We start from the raw sequence: 20,924 nt of genomic DNA, 5'->3' as shown, positions 1-20,924 counted from the left end.
TTTTAAAATTATAAATTTAATTTTTATTTTTTAAAAATTTTTTAAATTTTATTTTAAATTATAAAAATAAAAAATTATTTAAAATAATAGAAAAAATTGAATACTAAGTGAGGATGGGTTGGAGAGGGGTAAGTGTCTAAAATCCACACCCCGCCTCGCCCCGCCCCGCCCCGCCCCGCCCCGCCTTTAGCTTTTGACGTTGAGATCAGTTGAGATGTTCTTATATTCATAATGATAATAATAAGTTGCTCCTTAACCCCCAACTGACTACCAATTCTCATCATCCCCAAACCGCTATTTCCTCTTCATTTCCCACATTTGCATTTCTAAATTGAATCAATCCTCTTGAGCTGCGTCGTCCTAACTATCATGACCTCCGCGCCCTCATCGTCGTCAGATTACCGCCGGCGGGTGCCTCACGGGGACATCGATCATGATGACTACAATTGGAGCCTCAGGTTTAACTTTGTGGTCTCTGTTTCGCTTTGCGGATCCAAATTTTTATTTTGATGGCGTTCAAGTGATTTTATTTATGCGTTTGTTATTATTGTTCCTGTTCTTTTTTAAATTTGAAGCTTGGAGTTCTCTCGCATGCTTGAATTAGGGATTGAAATGTTCAATTTATGTTTCGGTTTTACTATTAACCTCTTTTACTATCTTGGACGTGTTAAGTTGGATTTTCTTGGAGATATATAGTAGAAATTAGATCTTTACTGATAAACGTACAAGTTTTGGGAGGTTGTGAGCAAGAACTTGTTTGCCCACGATTAATACAGCATGCTAACTTGTTTTCATGGATTAGCTTTTGTATAGATGTAAATGTCATCTAGAGAGTAGTAAAAAAAGGGCTTTGACATGATCTGATATGATATGTTCTGTTTGCAGTAATGTTTCAAAATTGTTATCTCTGAGAGAGATGACGCCTCAAACAACGAGAGCACCCAAAAGTCTTTGGGGAAAGGAATTCTATTTCTGTCCATATTCCTATGGACTGAAACGTGATCAGCCAAAAGATGCAAGACAAGAGATTCGCATGTGGTATATGCAACTTGAATACATTTTTAATCTTTTATTGATTGTTATAGATGTCGGCGGTGTAAAGTTTGTATGTGTATATCTATATGATTCACAGGGTAGAAGCAGAGTCATTACTACATTTATCAGGCATGTATTGCCAGATCGAACCTCAACCAAAAGCAACATTGGCAATAGACTTCAGTCCTGATGGAAAGATGCTTGCTTCTACTCAGTTAGCTTATGCTCCATCTGTCTGTATAATTCAATGTATGCTTGACAAACTGTTATGTGTTTTTAAAAATCTACAATTCTATTAATGCTTACAGTTCAGACTTTAGTGTGAGGATATTTGATTGTCAAACTGGAAGATGCTTAAAGGTACTCACAGGGCATAAAAGTGTATCTTGGACGGTAAGCTCTCTGTTGACTAGGTTCATTCAACTGTTATAAGCTACGCTGTTTTAGGATTCATTATCTAAATTGTTAATCTAACTATTGGCACAAAGGGCAAAGATAGCTAGCTTCTTACAAGTTCTTACAAATGTAATTGTTTTGCTAAGCAAGAGTTTATTTGTGTTGTTAGAACCTCATGCTTGCACACTGGGGCTTTTGTAGGTTAAATTCCATCCAATTGATCCTAAAGTTCTTGCAAGTGGAAGTTTAGACAGTGTAGTACACCTGTGGCATGCAAATACTACAACCCCTGTCAGATCGTATATTTTTGGTAATCTCAATATTGTTCACGATACTTAAAAAAAAACAACATGCTTTGTTAAAGCATTTCTCTTTATAATATTTCTTGCCACTTTGCAGATGATCCTATCGATTCAATCACCTTCCATCCCCAAGGGGAAATATTGGCAGTAGCCTCCGGAAATAAGGTTGGCATTTCGGAGAAAAACAAATATTATTACCTTTGTTTGATGTTATGATAGCTTCGATGAGTTAACCTTTGTATGCAACAGATTAATATATGGAAATACAATGATATAGAGCAGAATCCTAGATCTATCCTCCGTACTAGTCATGTTCTCCTTGCAGTGCAGTTTCATCCGTGTGGTGCACAGCTTCTTCTGACGGCTGAAGTTCTGTTTTTTCACTGATATTTTTTATTTTTATTTTTATTACATTAATCTCAAATGTATCATTTTAATAGTGGCTGTCTTTCAGAAGAGCATCCGGAGTAATAAGAAATCTGCAACATTACCGGGATTCTCTCGTTACCCCCCTCCAACTCTACATTTTTCGGATGAAAACTCTGCTTATCGGTCTAATTCATACAATGGATCGCCAATCATGTCTCTACCATTTCTAGTGTGGCCGTCGATTACCAGAAGTGATGCCAGCTCAGTTTCCGAAAGGGTGGATCCCAGCACCAGCTCTTCTGTTTCAGCGCAGATTGGGGAGTCATCGGCATCCAGGAGACTTCTTACATATACAACACCGCCTGGTGAATTTGAACTCAGATTATCTTCGTTTCAATCTCCTGGTAGAGAAGAGCCACAAATGAACACTTCCACCAGTGAGATGGGAAATGATGCTTCTCAACCAGTTGCTGAACCTATGGAGATTGAAACTGAAGGTGATGGCAGACATCAATCTCTTCCATTTGGTGACCCATCATATTGGGAACTTCCAATTTTACAAGGATGGTTGATTGGTCAAGGTCAAACAATGCCTGTCACATCATCAGCTCCTTCACCATTTGAATATGTTGAAAGTTCAGGAGATGCTCGAAGATATCGATCACCATACCGATCTTCACACCGTTCGAGTGAAAGCCCTCAATCCAATACTGGTGCTTCTCCTTCTCCATCTCCACCTCAGCAGGGTAATTCACCACCTTTACTAAATGCACCTCAATCTGCGGCAGCTGCTACTAGCCAGGTTGGAAGTCCAGATTCGCACCGTTCGAGTATAGAACCTCAACCCAATATTCGTGCTTCTCCATCTCCACCTCAGCGGGGTAATTTACCACCTTTACTTAATGCACCTCAATCTGCGGCAGCTGCTACTAGCCAGGTTGGAAGTCCAGATTTTCCTGACACGACGGTGCTTAAAATATGGAACTATGAAATAGAATCTCCATTCACACTTCTTGGTCCATGGAGTTGCCGCTTAAAAATTCCCCATGCTGTGCTTTGTAGGTATGTAAAGCTGCTTGCTATTTGGTCTTCTGGGAATTGAATTCATTAATGGATAGTAAAATTTCCAATGTGATTTCCAGAAAATTTTAAATAGTCTTAGATCCTAATTATTAGATTGCAAAAAATTGCATTTTACATGATTAATTCTCAATTTGTCTTTTTTTTTTTGGTTTTGTTTTTTGTTTTTCCCTTCTCATAGTCGGATAGTATCAAATGCTTAGATATGACATTATTTTGCTAGTGAAAGAGGTGCTCATTTTTCTCCATGCGGAAGATTTTTAGCAGTTTGTGTAAAATGTGTCGAGCCATCGGTGAGTCCTCTTGATGTTACTGGCGCTGCAACTCGACCAACTAAATGTTCTAGATTTACAGTCGAGGACATTACTTATGAATTAAAGATATATTCTCTTGATGAGGCTACGTGAGTCTTATATTTTCTTGCATGCTACAAATTTACTCAATTCTAATATCATTTTTTGAATCTGATGCTTGTATTCTTTTTTATAGCTTCGGTTTAGTTTTAAACACTCGTCCGATCAAGGCCGCTGCATACTTAATTTCAATACAGGTTAGTTGTGTTATTTAATTTGGTTCCTTTTTTCTATGACCATCTCCAAGGCATTTGACAGTGATAACAGTTGAATGCATGACCATTACTTCTTCATCGGTTGTACTTTGGAAAAATAACTAATTTTGGGAATAAATGACATTGTTTATTGAAATATGTATATTTCAAAAGTTCTTACTTAGCTTGGTGATAGCTTCATTGTAATAAATATGTAAGGATGTAAGAGAATGATGGTATTTTAGTGTGTCTGATACATTGATCCGAATGTTATGATACTTATCATTTATAATTTATTTTATTTTCATTTGGCAACACTTTAGTTCTCGCCTACCTCAGAACATTTGTTGCTAGTTTATGGTCAGCAACATAGGACACTTCTCAAAAGCGCTCTGAGTAACGGAGGCAAGTCAGTATTGATTTATACAAATCTAGAGGTGAGAATTATGTGAAGAATCACATTTTTTATTGTACATACTTTGGCGAGTTGTTGTTTTTTACTTATAATTTACTCAAACTATTATATTTTGGCAACTTCAATCCATCATGACATTTCGTTATTCTTTTTTTTTTTTGTGCGTGTAGTGTAAGAAAGCTAAAATTGTAATATTTTGTTGAATTCCGCCTTTCAGACCTATTGGAATAAAGGATTTTAAGATACACAAAGTCTTGTATGTCTGTATCGTGTGTATTTCAATAAAATTTACTAGTGGATCATGAGTAAATTGTAAGTAAGAATAATTACTATATATATATATATATTTTAACATATAGTTGGTCTTGATATCAAGAATTACAAAAATATACCAAGCATTAAATGCATTTTTGTATTTGTTGATATTGCTCGATTCCAAGTACTTAAATTCATTGTATGGTCTCTCAGATATATAGAGTTTGTGATATGGAACTTATTAAGATTCTTGCCAATGCGGAAGAAGTGGTAAACTCAGCATGTTTCCATCCTTCAGTTGGTGGAGGCTTTGCTTATGGAACCAATGTAAGGAAAAAAAAAAGAAAGTTTCATTTTTTATCTTTGTTGATGTTGTTTTCATTGTGCTTTACACACACACATCTAATTTGACAAATATTTTCATCTAAATAATGTTAGAATGGAAAGTTGCGGATTCTGAAAAGTGACATATCGCATGGCTTTCGAAATGATGAACCAGAGGTTCCTGAAGGCATATTCGAGGTTAGTAAGAATTAGTCTTGCGATTATTAATCTCCTATACCCTTGTTGATGAATTGCTGATTCAATCCCAAATTAAAATATGTCAATGCATGAAATCCATTGGTAATTATTTCAAGTGTATATTGCATTCAATAGATAATTATACAATGATCACATTTTAGTATAAGCCATATGTTGAAGTGTTTGCCCTGCCCTACTTGTCTTTTACTTTTGATTGCATAACTTTATTTATTGGTTAAAGGCTTAGAGAGTGATTGGCCTCAGAAGGGTGGTCATTGTCAATTGAAGATGTCAGCAGCAACATGACTGAGGTTTGTTTTTCCAGATTTTCTTAAATCGATCTTCTGTTGTGCTGTTTGTGCATATTCAGATTTTTAATCCTTTTGATTGCCCTTTGAAGCTAATCTCTCTTCTTAGTTTACTTGAATTTTCTAGTTCCATATGTCTAGCAAACCTATTTCTTATTATAGTATACTGATTGTCTCATGTCAGCTTTGACACTGTTGTTGCTCATAAATCGACAAATGCGTTGGATGATGCTGTAAACAGATATTGGGACTGATGGATCTGCAATTTCTAGTTGGTTTAGTGTGTGGATGTGAGTGAAGATTACATAGGGCGTAAGGATAGGTAGGTATCCATCCGTCCGATCCGATAATTGCTTGGCATGGCATGCATTTTCTTCTTCTGTTTGATGGATTGAAGATTGAAAATTGATTGATTGACCTTGTACATACAACACTGCATTCAAATGATAAAAGCAAGCAGTTAGTTAGTTCCTTAGCTTCTTCATTTATAGTTATAGATATAGGTGTTGGTGTTTCCATTCCAGCCCAACACTCAGGAACATTATTATGGGATTATATACTACAGTATTAGATATATGTAGTGGAGTGGAGTGTTGAACTTGAAACACTAGTCAATTCAATACATAGGAATGGAATGGTACCACCATAATTTGAAGGATAAACAATAGGAGATGTGTGATTGATTTTTAAGGATGGATCGAAAAGCACAGCAAAATAAACACATTGGACGAGGGAGTATGACATAAAACAACAAACAGCAACGAAAACTCAAGTTAAACCTTCAATAACATTTCCCATTAATAATAGAGCAAAAATCAATTATAGTCTCAGTAAAAACAAATTTTGTCATTTTTCATCTCATCCAAAAAAATTTATCAAAATTAGTCCCATACAAAACAAAATTCATCATTTTTAGTCTACTCGTTCAAATTTTAACGGGCTGTGCTGTTTTGTCAGTTGGAAGCTGATCTGACAGTTGAGTCGGATCGAACACAACGTGTTATGTAGAGCACGGTCGTATTCAAACATACAACTCATCCATCTCCCTGACCGATTTTGACACGACCAAGTTCAAACAAAACACGTCCGTGTTTCGCCTCAACCTCAGAACACACTCGTTTCAGTGAGCGTGTTCAAACTCAGAACACCACTTGATCGTAACTTATGTACACATGACCATATATAGAAATGTACACGACCGGGTTTGACATCGTTTACATCAAAAACCCTAGCCCCACATGTCCTCACTTCACAACACAACAAACACTGCCAACACAACCGACAACCAACATATATTCTTCCAAATCCCCTATATTCCAACTCCACCTTCTCAACATTCCAACCTCACAGTCCATCTCCATGTTTTCAATATTCTAACCCTATATTCCACTTATTATATTTTATCTATTTGGAGTAAAGAGGTAAATTTTAAATTACTTTTTTCTTTATTGTTTTGTATTTTATAATATAAAAAATTATAAAATGTGTAGCAAGTATTTTTTGTGATTATAGAATTATATTGTATGAAAAAAATAAATATTATAAAGATAAGTTTTATATAATGTATTTTTTTCATTAATTAATGCATAAATTTTTGTATTTTATAACTAGTGTATTGAATATATGTTATATTATAACTTGTATTGTAGGAAAAAAATCATTATAATAGAAATAAATTACGATAAGGGAAAAAATGTTGAAGAAATGTGTGATGAAGATATAGACTTAGATTTCAATAAAATTAGAGAAGAAGATGAGTGGAATGAAATGCTTAATGAATATGATTTTGAGGATTCAAATTATATAATGGAAGAACAAAATTCAGAAGATGATATGATTGATCGGTCATTGTTTGAGAGCAATGTAGATATGAATGAGTTTAATGAAAATCAAAGGGTCGTAGTACACCAAAATTCTAAAGATGAGATGTCACTTGGCGATTCTAAAAAAAAGATTAACCAGCTTTGTCGAGTCCAATGTTGATGAGATAGAGTCGTATGTCATTTACGATACAATGTCAAAGTATGATCCCACTTCTAGTCTTAGAATGATTTTTAGCTCGAAAAAGGAATTTAAAAGTGCAGTTCAGAATCATGCTATCAAGACAATAAGAAGTTTGAAATTTGTCAAAAATGATAAAAAAAAAAAAAAAAAATTATGTCCGATATGCCGTTGAGAATTGCAATTGGAAAATAAACGCATTGAAGGTGAATGATCAAGCATATTTTCAAGCCGAAGTGTCAGTGCCACGCGACACCGGAACACTCATTCATCAACCAACGAGCCCTACGTTGTGGCGCTAAAGCTAAAATAACCACTACAAATAACTAATTAGAGATTTAAAATTAAAGCTCACCGGCTTAAACCAAAGATTAGGTCAAAAGACCTTAGTTCTTAAACATTAATAATGAATTTCAAAAGCATTCTAGAAGATAAAGTAGTTCTAATTCCCCCAATGGATCATATGACGTGCATACATTATTTAGGTATAATAGAAGCACCATTACCAACAAAAATTTGTAAAAAAGGGGTCAACACGACTGTCGAGTAACACAATTAATCAAAGATAAATTAATACGGTATAAATTATGATTTACGTGTAAATGCCACAAAATCATTTGAAGAAGATAATTAGAATTAAAATGTCACATATCACATAAATATAACTCACACACACAAGTCTTTTAGCGCCTCCCTTATATCTATTTTTTGTGCTCATATAATAGTGATGAACACATCATGAAGAACACTCCACTAGGCCTTAATCAGGGCCGGCTTGACCCGGTTTGTCAACCTTATTACTTCGTATGACATGCCACATAATTACACATAGCAAATATAGAGTCACAACCCTCAAGAAAAGCTCCACAATAAGTACATAAGGGTTCGAAGCCCAAAGTACACGTAAGTTAATTTATTTATTAGTTTGCGAGGGGCGCCAAATGGCCCACAACTCTCTAGTCTCCTGTATAACATACCAAGAGGGGATTGTACGCAATCCATCCCTCTATCACGGATGACGGTCCAAAGACCTTTTCATCGTGAATGACGGGAACCTCGGAATCACCCAAAAAGGGCACCCGCCATCTCAATCCTTCGGCCTAGCCCATTCGGGTTCTAGTTCGAGGTTAGCTAGTTATCCTAAAATACCGGTATACCCTCACACGTTTGTAAGGCACAGAGGTGAAAGGCTATGCCTTATCATCCAAACAATCGACGAGTAGTTTCAATTACCAATTTGATGCAATACTCAACATGCTATTAAGCAAATTTTAAAGAGAGCTTTAAACTCAAACCGTTCCAATTGCCAATATTTAACCAAGCAAAAAGTAGAATATTAAAACCCAACAAGTTCGTTGAAATATCACTTTCTTTCGCCTAATAAATATTTGAATAATATGTCAATCCCAATAGACATAATCTAACTAAAACAATCATAATATTTAAACATAATCACAGATCTTTTCCCAGAAAACATAACTAGGTTAGGGAAAAACTAGGGTTTCTAACCCGTTTCACAAATCATTCACTTTCCTAGTTAAATTACCGTAAAAATTTTCCTATAGACCCTAAAAATCATTCTAATAAACTTCCTAAAGGGAAGAATGGGAAAATCCAACGTTCTAGAACAAACTCATTTAAAAGCAATTCCAAAGAAACCACCAAGAATTAACAAATAGGTTTGGAAACAATAACATATCAATTATCTAAAATTAATTCCATTTAACTTACAAGAAGAGACGAAAAGAAAGAGTTTTGGAGAAGAAAACCTCCAAGGAAGAAAATGAAGATGTTGGGCGGCTGGCTGGAGGAAGGGTTGCTGCCTCTCTATTTTTTTCTTCTAAATAAATATAATAGAGTCGGGCATTTTTAAATCCTTGGGCCCAAAATGGGCCAAATCAAAATCTTTTCACTACAAAAATCAAATTAAGTCATTCAACTCCTAAAATAAAAATATTACATATGCTTAAAAGAAATTAGGCTCAAAATAAAATTTGTCCGACCCTGGCTCGGACCTGGGAAAGTTCCGAAGATTATTTTTACTGGGGGTAAAGTGTTTTTTAGTCCCGTAGCTGGACTCCCTTATCATTTTAGTCCCGTAAGTGGAGCTTGTTGCAAACTAGTCCCATAAGTAAAACAATTTCGTTCTTTTAGTCCTTCGGCGCCGGAGACGCCTGCGTGGCTTGCCGGAGACGCCCGTGTGGCTTCCCCCTTAGGACATTTCGTCCTCGAAATAAATCTGCACGCTCGGAGCTACCTCAAACAACTCCGGATACTTTCCTCGTTTTTCTTGCTTAGTTTCCCATGTCGCTTCTTCAATCCCATGTCGCTACCACACTACCTTCACCATCCTTATATCACGGTTCCGCGTCGATCTAACTTGCAATGCCTCAATCTGAATAGGTTGTTCCGTGTATACCAAATCCTCTTGAAGATCCAAAACTTCCGACTGAAGTATATGAGATGGATCAACCACGTATCTCCTCAATTGAGAGATAGAAAATATCATGAACCCTTTTCAATGTCTCCGGAAGAGCCAACCCGTAGGTCACTTCTCCAATTCTTTCGATAATCTTGTATGGCCCCACATACCTCGGGCTCAACTTTCCTTTAATACCGAATCTCCTCACACCCTTTGTCGGTTAGACCTTAGGTAGAACATGATCACCCACCTCAAAATGCCCATCTCTCCGAGCAAGGTCGGCATAGCTCTTCTGACGATCTTGTGCGGCTTTCATCTTAGTCTTGATGCTACGATTCTGTTTCATCATCTCCTCAATCATTTCGGGTCCCAATACAACCCTTTCGCTTAGGTCATTTCAACACAATGGCATTCTACACTTCCTCCCATACAAGGCCTTAAAGGGTGCCATCTCAATGGTTGTTTGATGGCTATTATTATAGGAGAACTCCACCAAAGCCAACCGATCCGCCCACCGACCTTGAGAATCCAATGCACAAGCTCGCAACATATCTTCCAAAATCTGAATAGTGCGCTCAGTCTTCCCATCTGTCATCGGGTGAAAGGCCGTGCTCATCCTTAACAGAGTACCGAACTTCTTTTGAAGCTTCTGCCAAAAATGCAACTGAAATTGAGGGTCACAATCCAAAACAATCACCTCCAGAACTCCATACCTCTTCACCACGTGACATACAACCTCGCCAACTTTTGCATGCTCCAAGTCATTCTTATCGGGATAAAAAATGCTGCCTTAGCCAATCGAGCAACAACCACCCAAATGACATCTGTGCTCGATCTCAACTTTGGTAATCCGGTCACAAAATCCATAGCAATCGAGTCCCACTTCCATTCCGGAACCTCTAAAGGTTTCAACAAACCCATAGGTCTCTTAGGCTCCGCTTTGTCCTTTTGACAATTGAAACACTTGGCGACATACTCCGCAATGCCTCTTTTCAACCGCGCCACAAAAAATGTCCTTTCAAATATTTATACATCTTATCACAACCTGGATGCACTGAATATGGAGAGCTATGAGCTTCTTTAAGTATCTTCTCCTTAATATCCCCAACCGATCCTTTAGCACACACCATTTATCTTGAAATCTTGGACTTCTATCCCGACCAATATGGAATTCCCTTATTTCACCTTATTGCACCATCATCGCTAAGTCGAGTAAATCATCATCATTAAATTGAGCTTCCCGAATCTCCCTCAAAATCTCGGGCTCAACCAACAAGGCACCCATATATCCTTCAATCACCTTAGGACCCACTACCTCAATTTGTAACTTCTCGAACTCATAACACAACTCTACGGGTAATGTCATTGAACATACGTCATGACTTGACTTCCGGCTCAAAGTATCAGTAACCAAATTTGCCTTACCTTCCTGATATAAAATCTCCAAGTCTAAGTCCTTCACCAACTTCAACCATCTACGTTGCCTCAGATTCAACTCCCTTTGAGTGAATATGCATTTCAAACTCTTATGATCGGTGTAAATTTTGCAATGAACTCCGTAAAGATAATGTCGTCATATCTTGATAGCAAACACGACAGACGCCATTTCCAAGTCGTGAGTCGGATAGTTCTCTTCATGCAGTTTGAGCTGCCTCGAAGCATATGCTATCACCCTTCCATCTTGCATCAACACACACCCCAATCCTCGTCTTGATGCATCACAATACACATCGAACTCTCGTTAATCTATCAGCAATATCAACACTGGTGCAACCATCAACCTCCATTTCAACTCTTGAAAAGTTTTCTTGCGTAAATAGTTCCAAACCACTTTGACATTTTTCTTCAAAAATAATGTTAATGGTCTTGCCAATCGTGCAAAGTCTTGCACAAACCTTAGATAATACCCAGCCAACCCCAAAAAGCTCATAATCTCTATCTGCATCTTTGGTCGTGGCAAATTTTCAATAGCACTCACCTTTGATGGTCGACCGAAACACCATCCCTCGAAATAATATGCCCCAAGAATGCTACTTCACCCAACCAGAACCCACTTCGACAATTTAGCATACAATTGATGCTCCCTCAATACCCGTAGCACTAATCTGAGGTGATTCGTATGGTCCCCCTCGCTCGAAGAATACATCAATATATCATCAACGAAGACTATAACAAACTTATCCAAATATAACCTGAAGACTCTATTCATCAAGTCCATGAGGGCAGCCGAAGCATTCGTCAACCCAAACGACATCACCGTAAACTTATAGTGCCCAAAACGAGTCTGAAATGCTGTCTTTGGAATATCACCGTTTGAAATCCGAAGTTGATGATATCCCGACCTTAAATCTATCTTTGAAAATACGCTTGCTCCTTTCAGTTGAACAAAGAGATCGTCAATCCTTGGGAGAGGCTACTTATTCCTAACAGTAACTTGATTAAGTCCTCGGTAGTCAATGCACAATCGAAGACTACCGTCCTTCTTAACAAATAGAACGGGCGCTCCCCAAGGAGAATTACTTCGCCGGTATACCCTTTATCCAACAACTCTCGAAGTTGCTTATTCAATTCAGCCAACTCCTTAGGTACCACACTGTAGGGAGCCTTAGATACCGGTTCCACTTCTGAAACTATATCAATCGTGAAATCTATCTCACGGTGAGGCGACATCCCCGGTATGTTATTAGGAAATACATTTGCAAACTCCTTCACCACTGAAATATTCAAAAGCCGACTCTCATCTCCCAAGACATCATGCACTTCACACAAGAAAAACGGGTGACCCTTAGGTGTTAACTCATGCAAAGAGAAAACATACACTATCTTAATCGATGGGAAATAAGGAACCTCCTCATACACAACTTCTCCACCGCAAGGACTCTGAAGAAATATCTTCCTCCCACCACAGTCTATTCGGGCCTGATAGGTAGCCAACCAATCCATACCTAAAATGATATCAAACTCTAAGATTAGTAGAAAATTTTATGTCTCCAATAATGATAGACACTCCTACGAAAAGACAATTACAAGGCACTAGCTCTCCTGAAGGTAGCCTAATCTCTACCGGAACTTCTACTCGATATAAAAGAAAATGATGCGCCGGAATCAAAGAGAATAACTATAGGCGAAGAATTCACCAAGAACATACTAGTCAGGACGTTTCCCTGGTTCTCTACAGCTTGCCCTCTCCTCATGACATGATGTGACTTCTCTAGCAACTTATTTCTCCTCATTTCGCACGTTGAGGTGCCACGGACGGCAAACGACGTTGCTGTTGTGGAGCCGGAGCCCTCTCAATTGCATTCGGTGCTCCAACTAACTTGGGACAAAATCTCTTTATATGTCTTGGCTCATGGCAGTAATAGCAGGTGAAGGGCTGACCATCACAATGAACTCCTGGATGAGAGTTTCCACATCGGTTACAAACAATCAGACCGCCATGATTGCCACTCGAATTTCCGGGAGTGAATTTAAGGCGAGATGCATAAGGCGCACCCGGAAACCTCTCTGATTGATCCTTTTGTTTATGGTTCTTCAACCCCTTATTCACCTTCCCTTTTCCTCTATCTGCCCTGCGGATTCCATTCCTCAGCACATTATACGATATCCTATTTGCCCGATAGATGTTAGCCGCCTTCTCATATACCTCATGAAGGGTCGCCACACTGGAACCGGATAAGAACTACTGAAGGTCTCGATTCAATCCACCAACAAACCTCGCCAACTTGCATCAATCATTCGCCTCTAAATCTGAAGCATAGACAGCCAACTTATTTAAACGCGTGAAGTATTCTTCCACCGTCATATCACCTTGTAACAGGGCACTAAACTCATCCTCCTTTGCTTTCTGAAGGTGCGGGGGATAAAAGTGCACCCTTGTCATCACCTTAAAGGCCTCCCACGGTAATCCAACAAAATTACTCCCGGAAGCCTTCTCATTATTCCACCACTTCTTCTCCAATCCTTCCAAGTAATACGCGGCTATCATAGTCTTCTCTCATTCTGGGCATCTCACCACCTCAAATATCATCTTCAAATGATCAAACCATTGTCCTAAAATAGTCGGATCCGATTGACCAGTGAAAGTTGGAGGACTATGACGTGACACTGCATCCATAGCACTCCGGGGCTGTTGAGCGAATTGTCCCATAAATTGACAAAAGATTTCCAATATTGGATTTGAAGGTCAAACGGGATTCTGAACTGGAGGCTCAGGATTTTGGGATTGCCTACTCTCAACCTCTTCATAGGACTCAGGTGCCATAATAGGTTGATGAGCACGCCTAAGGGGCATCTACTAATTGAGACTAGACCTCATAAACTCTAACTAATCAAATAGCATAACATAAACATACATAATAAACATAAAATGCAATTCATTCTATGAATGCACCCAAAACATGACTAAACCCATGATCTGATTGATTTTAGAAAATTCTGAAATTTTCAAGTTTTATTAATCAAGAAGCATCAGCCTTTAACCTAGGCTCTATACCAACTGTAACACCCCAATCGTCTCAAGCCGGAGTGTCACCGTCACACCACACCGGAAGACTCATTCATCAACCAACGAGCCCTACCTTGTGGCGCTAAGGCTAAAATAACCACTACAAGCATCTAATTAGATGATTTTACTTTATTTACTCAGTACTTTTGTTAATTATATTGTATATTATAATTAGTTTATAATTATATATTAGAAATTATTTATAAGTTATTATTTAGAAAAAAAAAAGAAAAATATGATATTTTTTCGAGTGGATGGTAGTGAGTGATATTGTTAAAAAAATAGTTTGAACGAATATTTATAACGATATAGTTTTCACGCACATAAAATAAAAAATTAAAAGCACAAAAAATATAAAAAATGACAATTTATAGAAGAAATAGAATAATAAAATATAAATATATTAGATTATTATTTAAAAAAATTTTTTTTTAAAGATATCTATATTAGAAATTATTTATAAGTTATTATTTAGAAAAAAAAAAGGAAAAATATGATATTTTTTTCGAGTGAATGGTAGTGAGTGATATTGTTAAAAAAATAGTTTGAATGAGAATATTTATAACGACACACATAATATTAAAAAATAAGCACAAAAAATATAAAAAATGACAATTTATAAAATAAATAGAATAATAAAATAAAAATATATTAGATTATTATTTTATATATTTTTTAGTAAAGATGTCTATATATAAATATTTTTTTTATTATAAATATTTATAATATTAAATAAAAATAGTATAATAATTAAGTTTAAATATAATAACGTCGTACATAGTAGCACGGGTTTACACACTAATATTATATTAAAATACTTTATAAATCAAAATTCAAATTTAATTTACTTTCAAAATAATTTTAAATAACAATCAAAATAATATATATGTATATATATAAAAGTAAGGGAAGCTACATAACCGTTCATGCACCATTTCATTTTTAAAATTTTTTTTTTTTAATTATATATCTTTTTGTGTTTATAAAAAATTTATTACCTTAATTAGAAAAAAACACTATTTGTATGCACATATTAATTATGGTTCGTTTGTTTATAGTTTGAAATTTATTTGAGATAGAATGTTGAATTGAGTTTTTGTTTAATTAATATTTTGATTTGATATTTTGTAAAAAAAAAATAGTACTATAATTTTATTGAAAATTATTTCAATATTATTTTTGGTTTGAAATGGTAAAAGAACAAACCTAAGAATCAAAAACTTTCAAGTAAAATGATAAAGAACAATAATTACTTACTAATTAATTATTATCTAAAATTTGAAATTTAAAAGATATCAATATTTTATTTATATAAATACAATTTAAATTTATTTTAAAATATCACATCTTTCAATTATATTTCACTATTATAATGAACTCAGACTTTGTTGTTTATGATTTTTTTTGCAAAATTTTTTTTATATATAAATATAATCAAATAAAAAATATATTTTTTTATATTATATTAAAAATTAATTTTAATATTCAAAATTCAAGTTTTATAAATTAGAGGAAGATTATTGTGCTCATTGGAGAAATTAACATTATGTTGATTTTTTCAATCAGCAAATATAAAATAGTCATAAAGTACAAATAAAACAAACAGATCACACATGTGTGCAAAATAAAATCATGTAGTTTTTGTTTATATTTTTAGGTGTGATGTGCATTTCAAAATTAATTATTGATTTGAACCACATCTAACTCCAAACACAAGTAATGGTAGAAACTCGCAACAAGTTATACGAAGGAAAACGGGCTGGATCCGTATCGTGGTGGAAAGATGGAATCTACATGTGAAGGTTGCAAAGAGGTTTTATAGAAAAATAGAATTGCCAACAAATGCTCTCGTCGATGAAAACGAAATAGAATATGATATAGACTGTTGAGGACTCCCGTTTGCGGGATATGTAACTAATGGCTTAGTTTCCCTAACAAGTTCGAGCTTTTAGGTGAGACGGTCATTAGCTTCCGACATGGTATCAGAGCCATGCTTTTTCCCGACTAAATCGAAACAACCCACGAATTCCAGATAGCATATTTCCGATCACTTCCGACCGTCACCGCCACCACCATCGTCTTCGCCGTCACGAGACCGGCCGGACGCCGGAACAGTTCGGCGAACGGCGGCGCGTGAGAGTCACACGCGCCCGACGTGTTTTTCCGGCCGGACGCCTCGCCGGCGCGTGGAGGCGCGTGCGGCGGCCGTTGGCGGCGATCTTTGCACCGTCGTGTTCGGAATTTGATTTCCTCCGCGATGGTATCTTCACTTCCTCGGTTTGAGCAGTTTTTTGTATCCGGTTGACTTTTTGTGTTTCGGGTTTTGATTCGGTTTCTTTCGTTTCGGCTTTCGGCTTGAGGTTTGAGATTCTGTTTTCTCTTGAGTTTCTATGGAAAAGATGGATGTACATATTCCGATCAATGTTGTTTTGTCTGGAGATAATTACAGTTTGTGGGCACAATCGATGAAAAGTTTTTTGATAGGTCGGAAATTGTGGCGAATTGTTACGGGAGATATAGTTGCCCCCATTGCTCCAGTCTCTATAGGAGAAGTTACGCCTACCGCCACAGTTGTTGAATCTTATATTGAAAAATTGGAAGATTGGGATAGTAAAAACCATCAAATTCTCACTTGGTTGCGCAATATTTCCACTCCGGCGATCCATGTTCAGCTTGCCCAATTTGACACTGCCAAGGCAGCGTGGGATTTCTTGGCAGTCCGCTTCCGTGCTACTGGTTTGGCACATTATTATTAGTTATGGAGCACTCTCCACGATCTAAAACAGGAACCAGGACAATCTGTCAACGACTTCCTTGCCCAAGTGCAACCCCTTTGGCATCGGTTGGATCAAGCAGAGATCAGTCCTGATCATCTTCGCCTCATTCAGGTCTTAATGGCTTTGCGTCCAGAGTATGAGGCAGTTCGTGCCTCTTTGTTACATCGGCATCCACTTCCTACCTTGGATGCAGCTATTCAGGAGATTCTGTTTGAGGAAACTCGTCTCCACCTAGCTAAGGCTCCTCAGCTTGACTCTGCTCTTGCGGTCACTGCCCGAACTCCTACTCAGAGTCGTTCTCATCGTTGCAAAAGATGTCAGTCCTCTGATCATGACTTCGGTCATTGCCCAAAGGTGGAGTGTCACTACTGTCATGTTTTAGGCCATACTATACAGTATTGCCCCACTAGACCACCTCGCTCTGGAAGTAGTAACTACAAGCCTCGGAATTCTCGTGGACCTCAGTCTGGTACCTCCTCTGTCACAGCCTCTGCTGCGCCTGCGCCTGTGCCTCCTACGATTCAGGACTTGGAAGCTCTTCTTAAACAGGTTCTATCTTCCAATACCGCCATGTCTACCACATCAGGTAACTCTCCTTGGTATTTTGATTCTGCTTGCAGTAATCATATGACCTCTGATATACGCCTTATGACCTCCACATCCACCGCACCACCCTTACCCCCTATCCTTACTGCCGATGGTACCCATATGCGCATCACCCATACCGGACATACATCCACCTCATCCTTATCCCTCCCTGACACATATTGTATCCCTCAATTAACCTTAAATCTGATTTCCGTTGGTCAATTAGTTGATCAAGGTCTCACCGTGTTATTTTCTTCTACTGGTGTGCAGGTTCAGGACGCGCAAACCGGGCGGACTCTTGGGAAGGGCCGGAAGACGGGCCGCTTATTTGAACTTACGTCACTCCAGGTCCCTCGTCCCTCTATCTCAGCTGCCACCACCTCTACACCATCCTGCCTTCAGTGGCATCGTCGTCTCAGTCATGCGTCTTCCAATAAAGTCAGGTCCTTGATTAGTCAGGGTAGTTTGGGTTCTGTTAAGTTTGAGTCTTTTAATTGTGTAGATTGTTCGTTGGGAAAACAACCTGCTCTGTCGTTTCCTCATAGTACTTCCATTGCGGATACTCCATTCTCTTTAGTTCACTCGGATATTTGGGGACCTTCGCCCACTGTGTCTATGAATGGTTCTCGTTATTTTGTGATTTTTATTGATGACTATTCTCGTTTTACATGGATTTACTTTCTGCGGCATCGCTCTGAACTTCCATCTATTTATATGACCTTTGCTAAAATGATACATACCCAATTTTCCTCTACTATAAAAACTCTCCGCACAGATAATGCTCTTGAGTATACTGATACATCATTTCTTAGTTTCTTATCTGATCAAGGTACTGTTGTCCAACGCTCCTGCCCATACACCTCTCCACAAAATGGTCGCGCCGAACGCAAACACCGACATATCCTCGATACAGTCCGCACCCTTCTCTTATCAGCCTCTTGTCCAGATCGCTTTTGGGGAGAAGCCGCACTCACCGCTGTCCACACTATAAATCGTGTCCCTTCCTCTGTCCTAGGTAATGTAAGTCCTTTTGAAAGACTATTTAATCGTACCCCTGATTATAGTCTTCTCCGCCCTTTCGGTTGTGTCAGTTTTGTCCTCCTCCCTCCTCATGAGCGCACTAAGTTAGAACCTCGCGCTCGTCTGTGTTGCTTCCTGGGCTATGGGTTAGAACATAAGGGTTATCGCTGTTGGGATCCTATTTCCAATAGGCTACGTATTTCTCGTCATGTCACATTTTGGGAGGATACCAAATTCTCTTCCTTGTCTCACTTCCGAGTCCCCTTTGATCGTTCATCTCCGTTCTTTACCTTGTCCTCTCCACCCCTATTCCCTTCCAGTGACACGGCTCCGTCTCCATCTCCCGCTCCTGACGCTGTCTCGGTTGCGCCTCCTGAACCGCAGCTGATCCCCGAGCCTACTCTTGCTCTCGACTCCGATACATCACCACCACCAGAGCCTGACACGACTTCGATCTCAGCCCCTGATCCTGGCCCTCGTCGCTCCACTCGGGTTAGTCACCTTCCTACTCACTTACTTGATTATCACTGCTTCTCTGCCACCTTGTCCCATCATGAGCCCAGGACCTTTCGTGAGGCGTATGCGGATCCGTTGTGGCGGCAGGCTATGTCTGAGGAGTTGCAGGCTTTGGAGAAAACACATACGTGGGATATGGTTGATCTTCCCCCTGGCAAGAAACCTATTGGCTGCAAGTGGGTATTCAGAATCAAAACTAACTCTGATGGATCTATCGAGCGCTACAAGGCACGTTTGGTAGCCAAAGGCTACACCCAGCAGTATGGTATCGACTATGAGGAGACATTTGCCCCGGTTGCTCGTCTCACCTCTGTCCGCTGTCTTATCGCCATCGCTGCCGCTCGTCGGTGGCCCCTACATCAGCTTGATGTCAAGAATGCGTTCTTGCATGGTGATTTATCCGAGGATATCTACATGTCTCCTCCTCCTGGTTTTCCTACCTCTTCCAAGGTATGTAAACTTCGCCGTGCCCTATATGGTTTGAAACAGGCACCTCGAGCTTGGTTTTCGAAATTTAGCTCTGCTCTACTCCAGCTTGGCTTTACTTCTAGTGATCATGATTCGGCTCTCTTCCTTCGACGTGGGTCAGCTGGAATTACTATTTTATTGCTTTATGTGGATGACATGATTATTACGGGAGATGATGCATCAGGTATCTCCGAGTTGCAAGCTCATCTAAACCGCCACTTCGAGATGAAGAGTTTAGGGCCTCTTCGGTACTTCCTAGGACTTGAGATCTCCGACACCTCCGACGGATATTATCTCTCTCAAGCCAAGTATGCCTCCGACCTCCTATCTATTGCCGGTCTCACTGACTCCAAGACTGCTCCTACACCTCTTGATTCTGACTGTCGTCTTACTCCGATGGACGGCGTTCCCCTTGATGATCCGACTTTGTATCGTCAGCTAGTGGGAAGTCTCATCTACCTGACTGTCACTCGACCGGATATTGCTTATGCCGTCCATATCGTCAGTCAGTTTATGTCTGCTCCTCGGACGACTCATCATTCTGCTGTCCTACGGATTCTCCGGTACGTCAAAGGTACCCTGCTTCATGGACTTCATTATTCCGCTCGATCCTCCTTAGTTTTGACCGGGTATTCTGACGCTGATTGGGCGGGAGATCCCTCTGATCGCCGCTCAGACTTTGTCATTCTGTTTTTGGCTGCTTGGCTTCTCTTCCCTATTGGCATCATTCAAATGTCGGTACTATGTTTGATGAAGGCAAATTACGAGAATTGGAGTATTCAAATGAAAGCGCTTCTTGGATCTCAAGATGCATAGGAGATAGTTCATGAAGATTTCAAAGAACCGGCGAGTACTGCGGGATATATGACGACACAACAAAAGGCGTTGAAAGAGACGCGATCAAAGGATAAGGCTGCATTGTACTTGGTGTTCCAAACTATTGATGAGTCGGACTTTGAGAAGATTTCTAGTGCAACAATTTCAAAAGAAGCATGAAACATTTTAGAAAGAACATTCAAAGAAGCCAACCATGTCAAGCAAGTGCGCCTCCAAACTCTTCACGGCGAGTTGAAAAGCATGAAGATGAAGGAGTCTGAAAGTGTTTCCGACTATATTACTCTTGAGCATTCCCTGGTCAATCAGCTCATTCGTAATGGAGACAATTTAACCGATGTGGGAGATTTTGAAAAAGTTTTAAGATCATTAACATATAATTTTGAAAATATTTTGTGTGCAATAGAAGAGTCAAAAGACCTTGCGATGCTCACGGTAGATGAACTTTCTGGTTCTCTCGAGGCACACGAACAATGCAAAAAGAAAAAGAAGAAGAAGACACTTGAGCAAAAGGCGCCACTTAAAGAAAATAAGGTACTCTATTCTCAAAATTTCCGAGGAA

General features: G+C 38.6%; 1 protein-coding gene across 8 annotated transcripts; it reads left to right on the top strand.

The window, feature by feature from the left end:
- The first annotated feature begins 249 nt into the window (after nt 1-249).
- LOC127249141 (uncharacterized) lies at nt 250-5,768 on the top strand. Of its 8 annotated transcripts, XM_051271810.1 has the most exons (16): nt 250-458; nt 886-1,038; nt 1,133-1,249; nt 1,344-1,428; nt 1,633-1,741; nt 1,831-1,898; nt 1,983-2,102; nt 2,188-2,599; nt 2,684-3,164; nt 3,406-3,585; nt 3,672-3,732; nt 4,053-4,166; nt 4,613-4,726; nt 4,838-4,921; nt 5,163-5,232; nt 5,414-5,768. In XM_051271810.1, exons 1-15 carry the CDS (start codon nt 370-372, stop codon nt 5,166-5,168), a joined length of 2,193 nt encoding a protein of 730 aa, XP_051127767.1. In that variant the 5' UTR covers nt 250-369; the 3' UTR covers nt 5,169-5,232; nt 5,414-5,768. The 8 variants fall into 8 exon arrangements, with proteins under 8 accessions (XP_051127767.1, XP_051127766.1, XP_051127765.1 ...); XM_051271809.1 differs by having other exon boundaries at nt 2,188-3,164; nt 3,439-3,585; nt 5,414-5,767; XM_051271808.1 differs by having other exon boundaries at nt 2,188-3,164; nt 5,414-5,767.
- Nucleotides 5,769-20,924: the final 15,156 nt, after the last annotated feature.

This window comes from Andrographis paniculata, unplaced genomic scaffold (genome assembly GCF_009805555.1).
Source record: "Andrographis paniculata isolate CXL003 unplaced genomic scaffold, ASM980555v1 Contig35END, whole genome shotgun sequence".
Classification (NCBI taxonomy): Eukaryota; Viridiplantae; Streptophyta; class Magnoliopsida; order Lamiales; family Acanthaceae; genus Andrographis; species Andrographis paniculata.
The sequence above is the reverse complement of the archived record's forward strand: the minus strand, read 5'-3'. Positions and strand labels throughout refer to the sequence as shown.

Bases quoted from the DNA above. Each gene is read 5' to 3' on its own strand.
- LOC127249141 (XM_051271808.1), top strand. From the start codon at position 370: ATGACCTCCGCGCCCTCATCGTCGTCAGATTACCGCCGGCGGGTGCCT. The intron at 1,429-1,632 runs GTAAGCTCTCTG...GGGCTTTTGTAG, and splicing joins ATAAAAGTGTATCTTGGACG to GTTAAATTCCATCCAATTGA. The intron at 4,167-4,612 runs GTGAGAATTATG...ATGGTCTCTCAG, and splicing joins TGATTTATACAAATCTAGAG to ATATATAGAGTTTGTGATAT.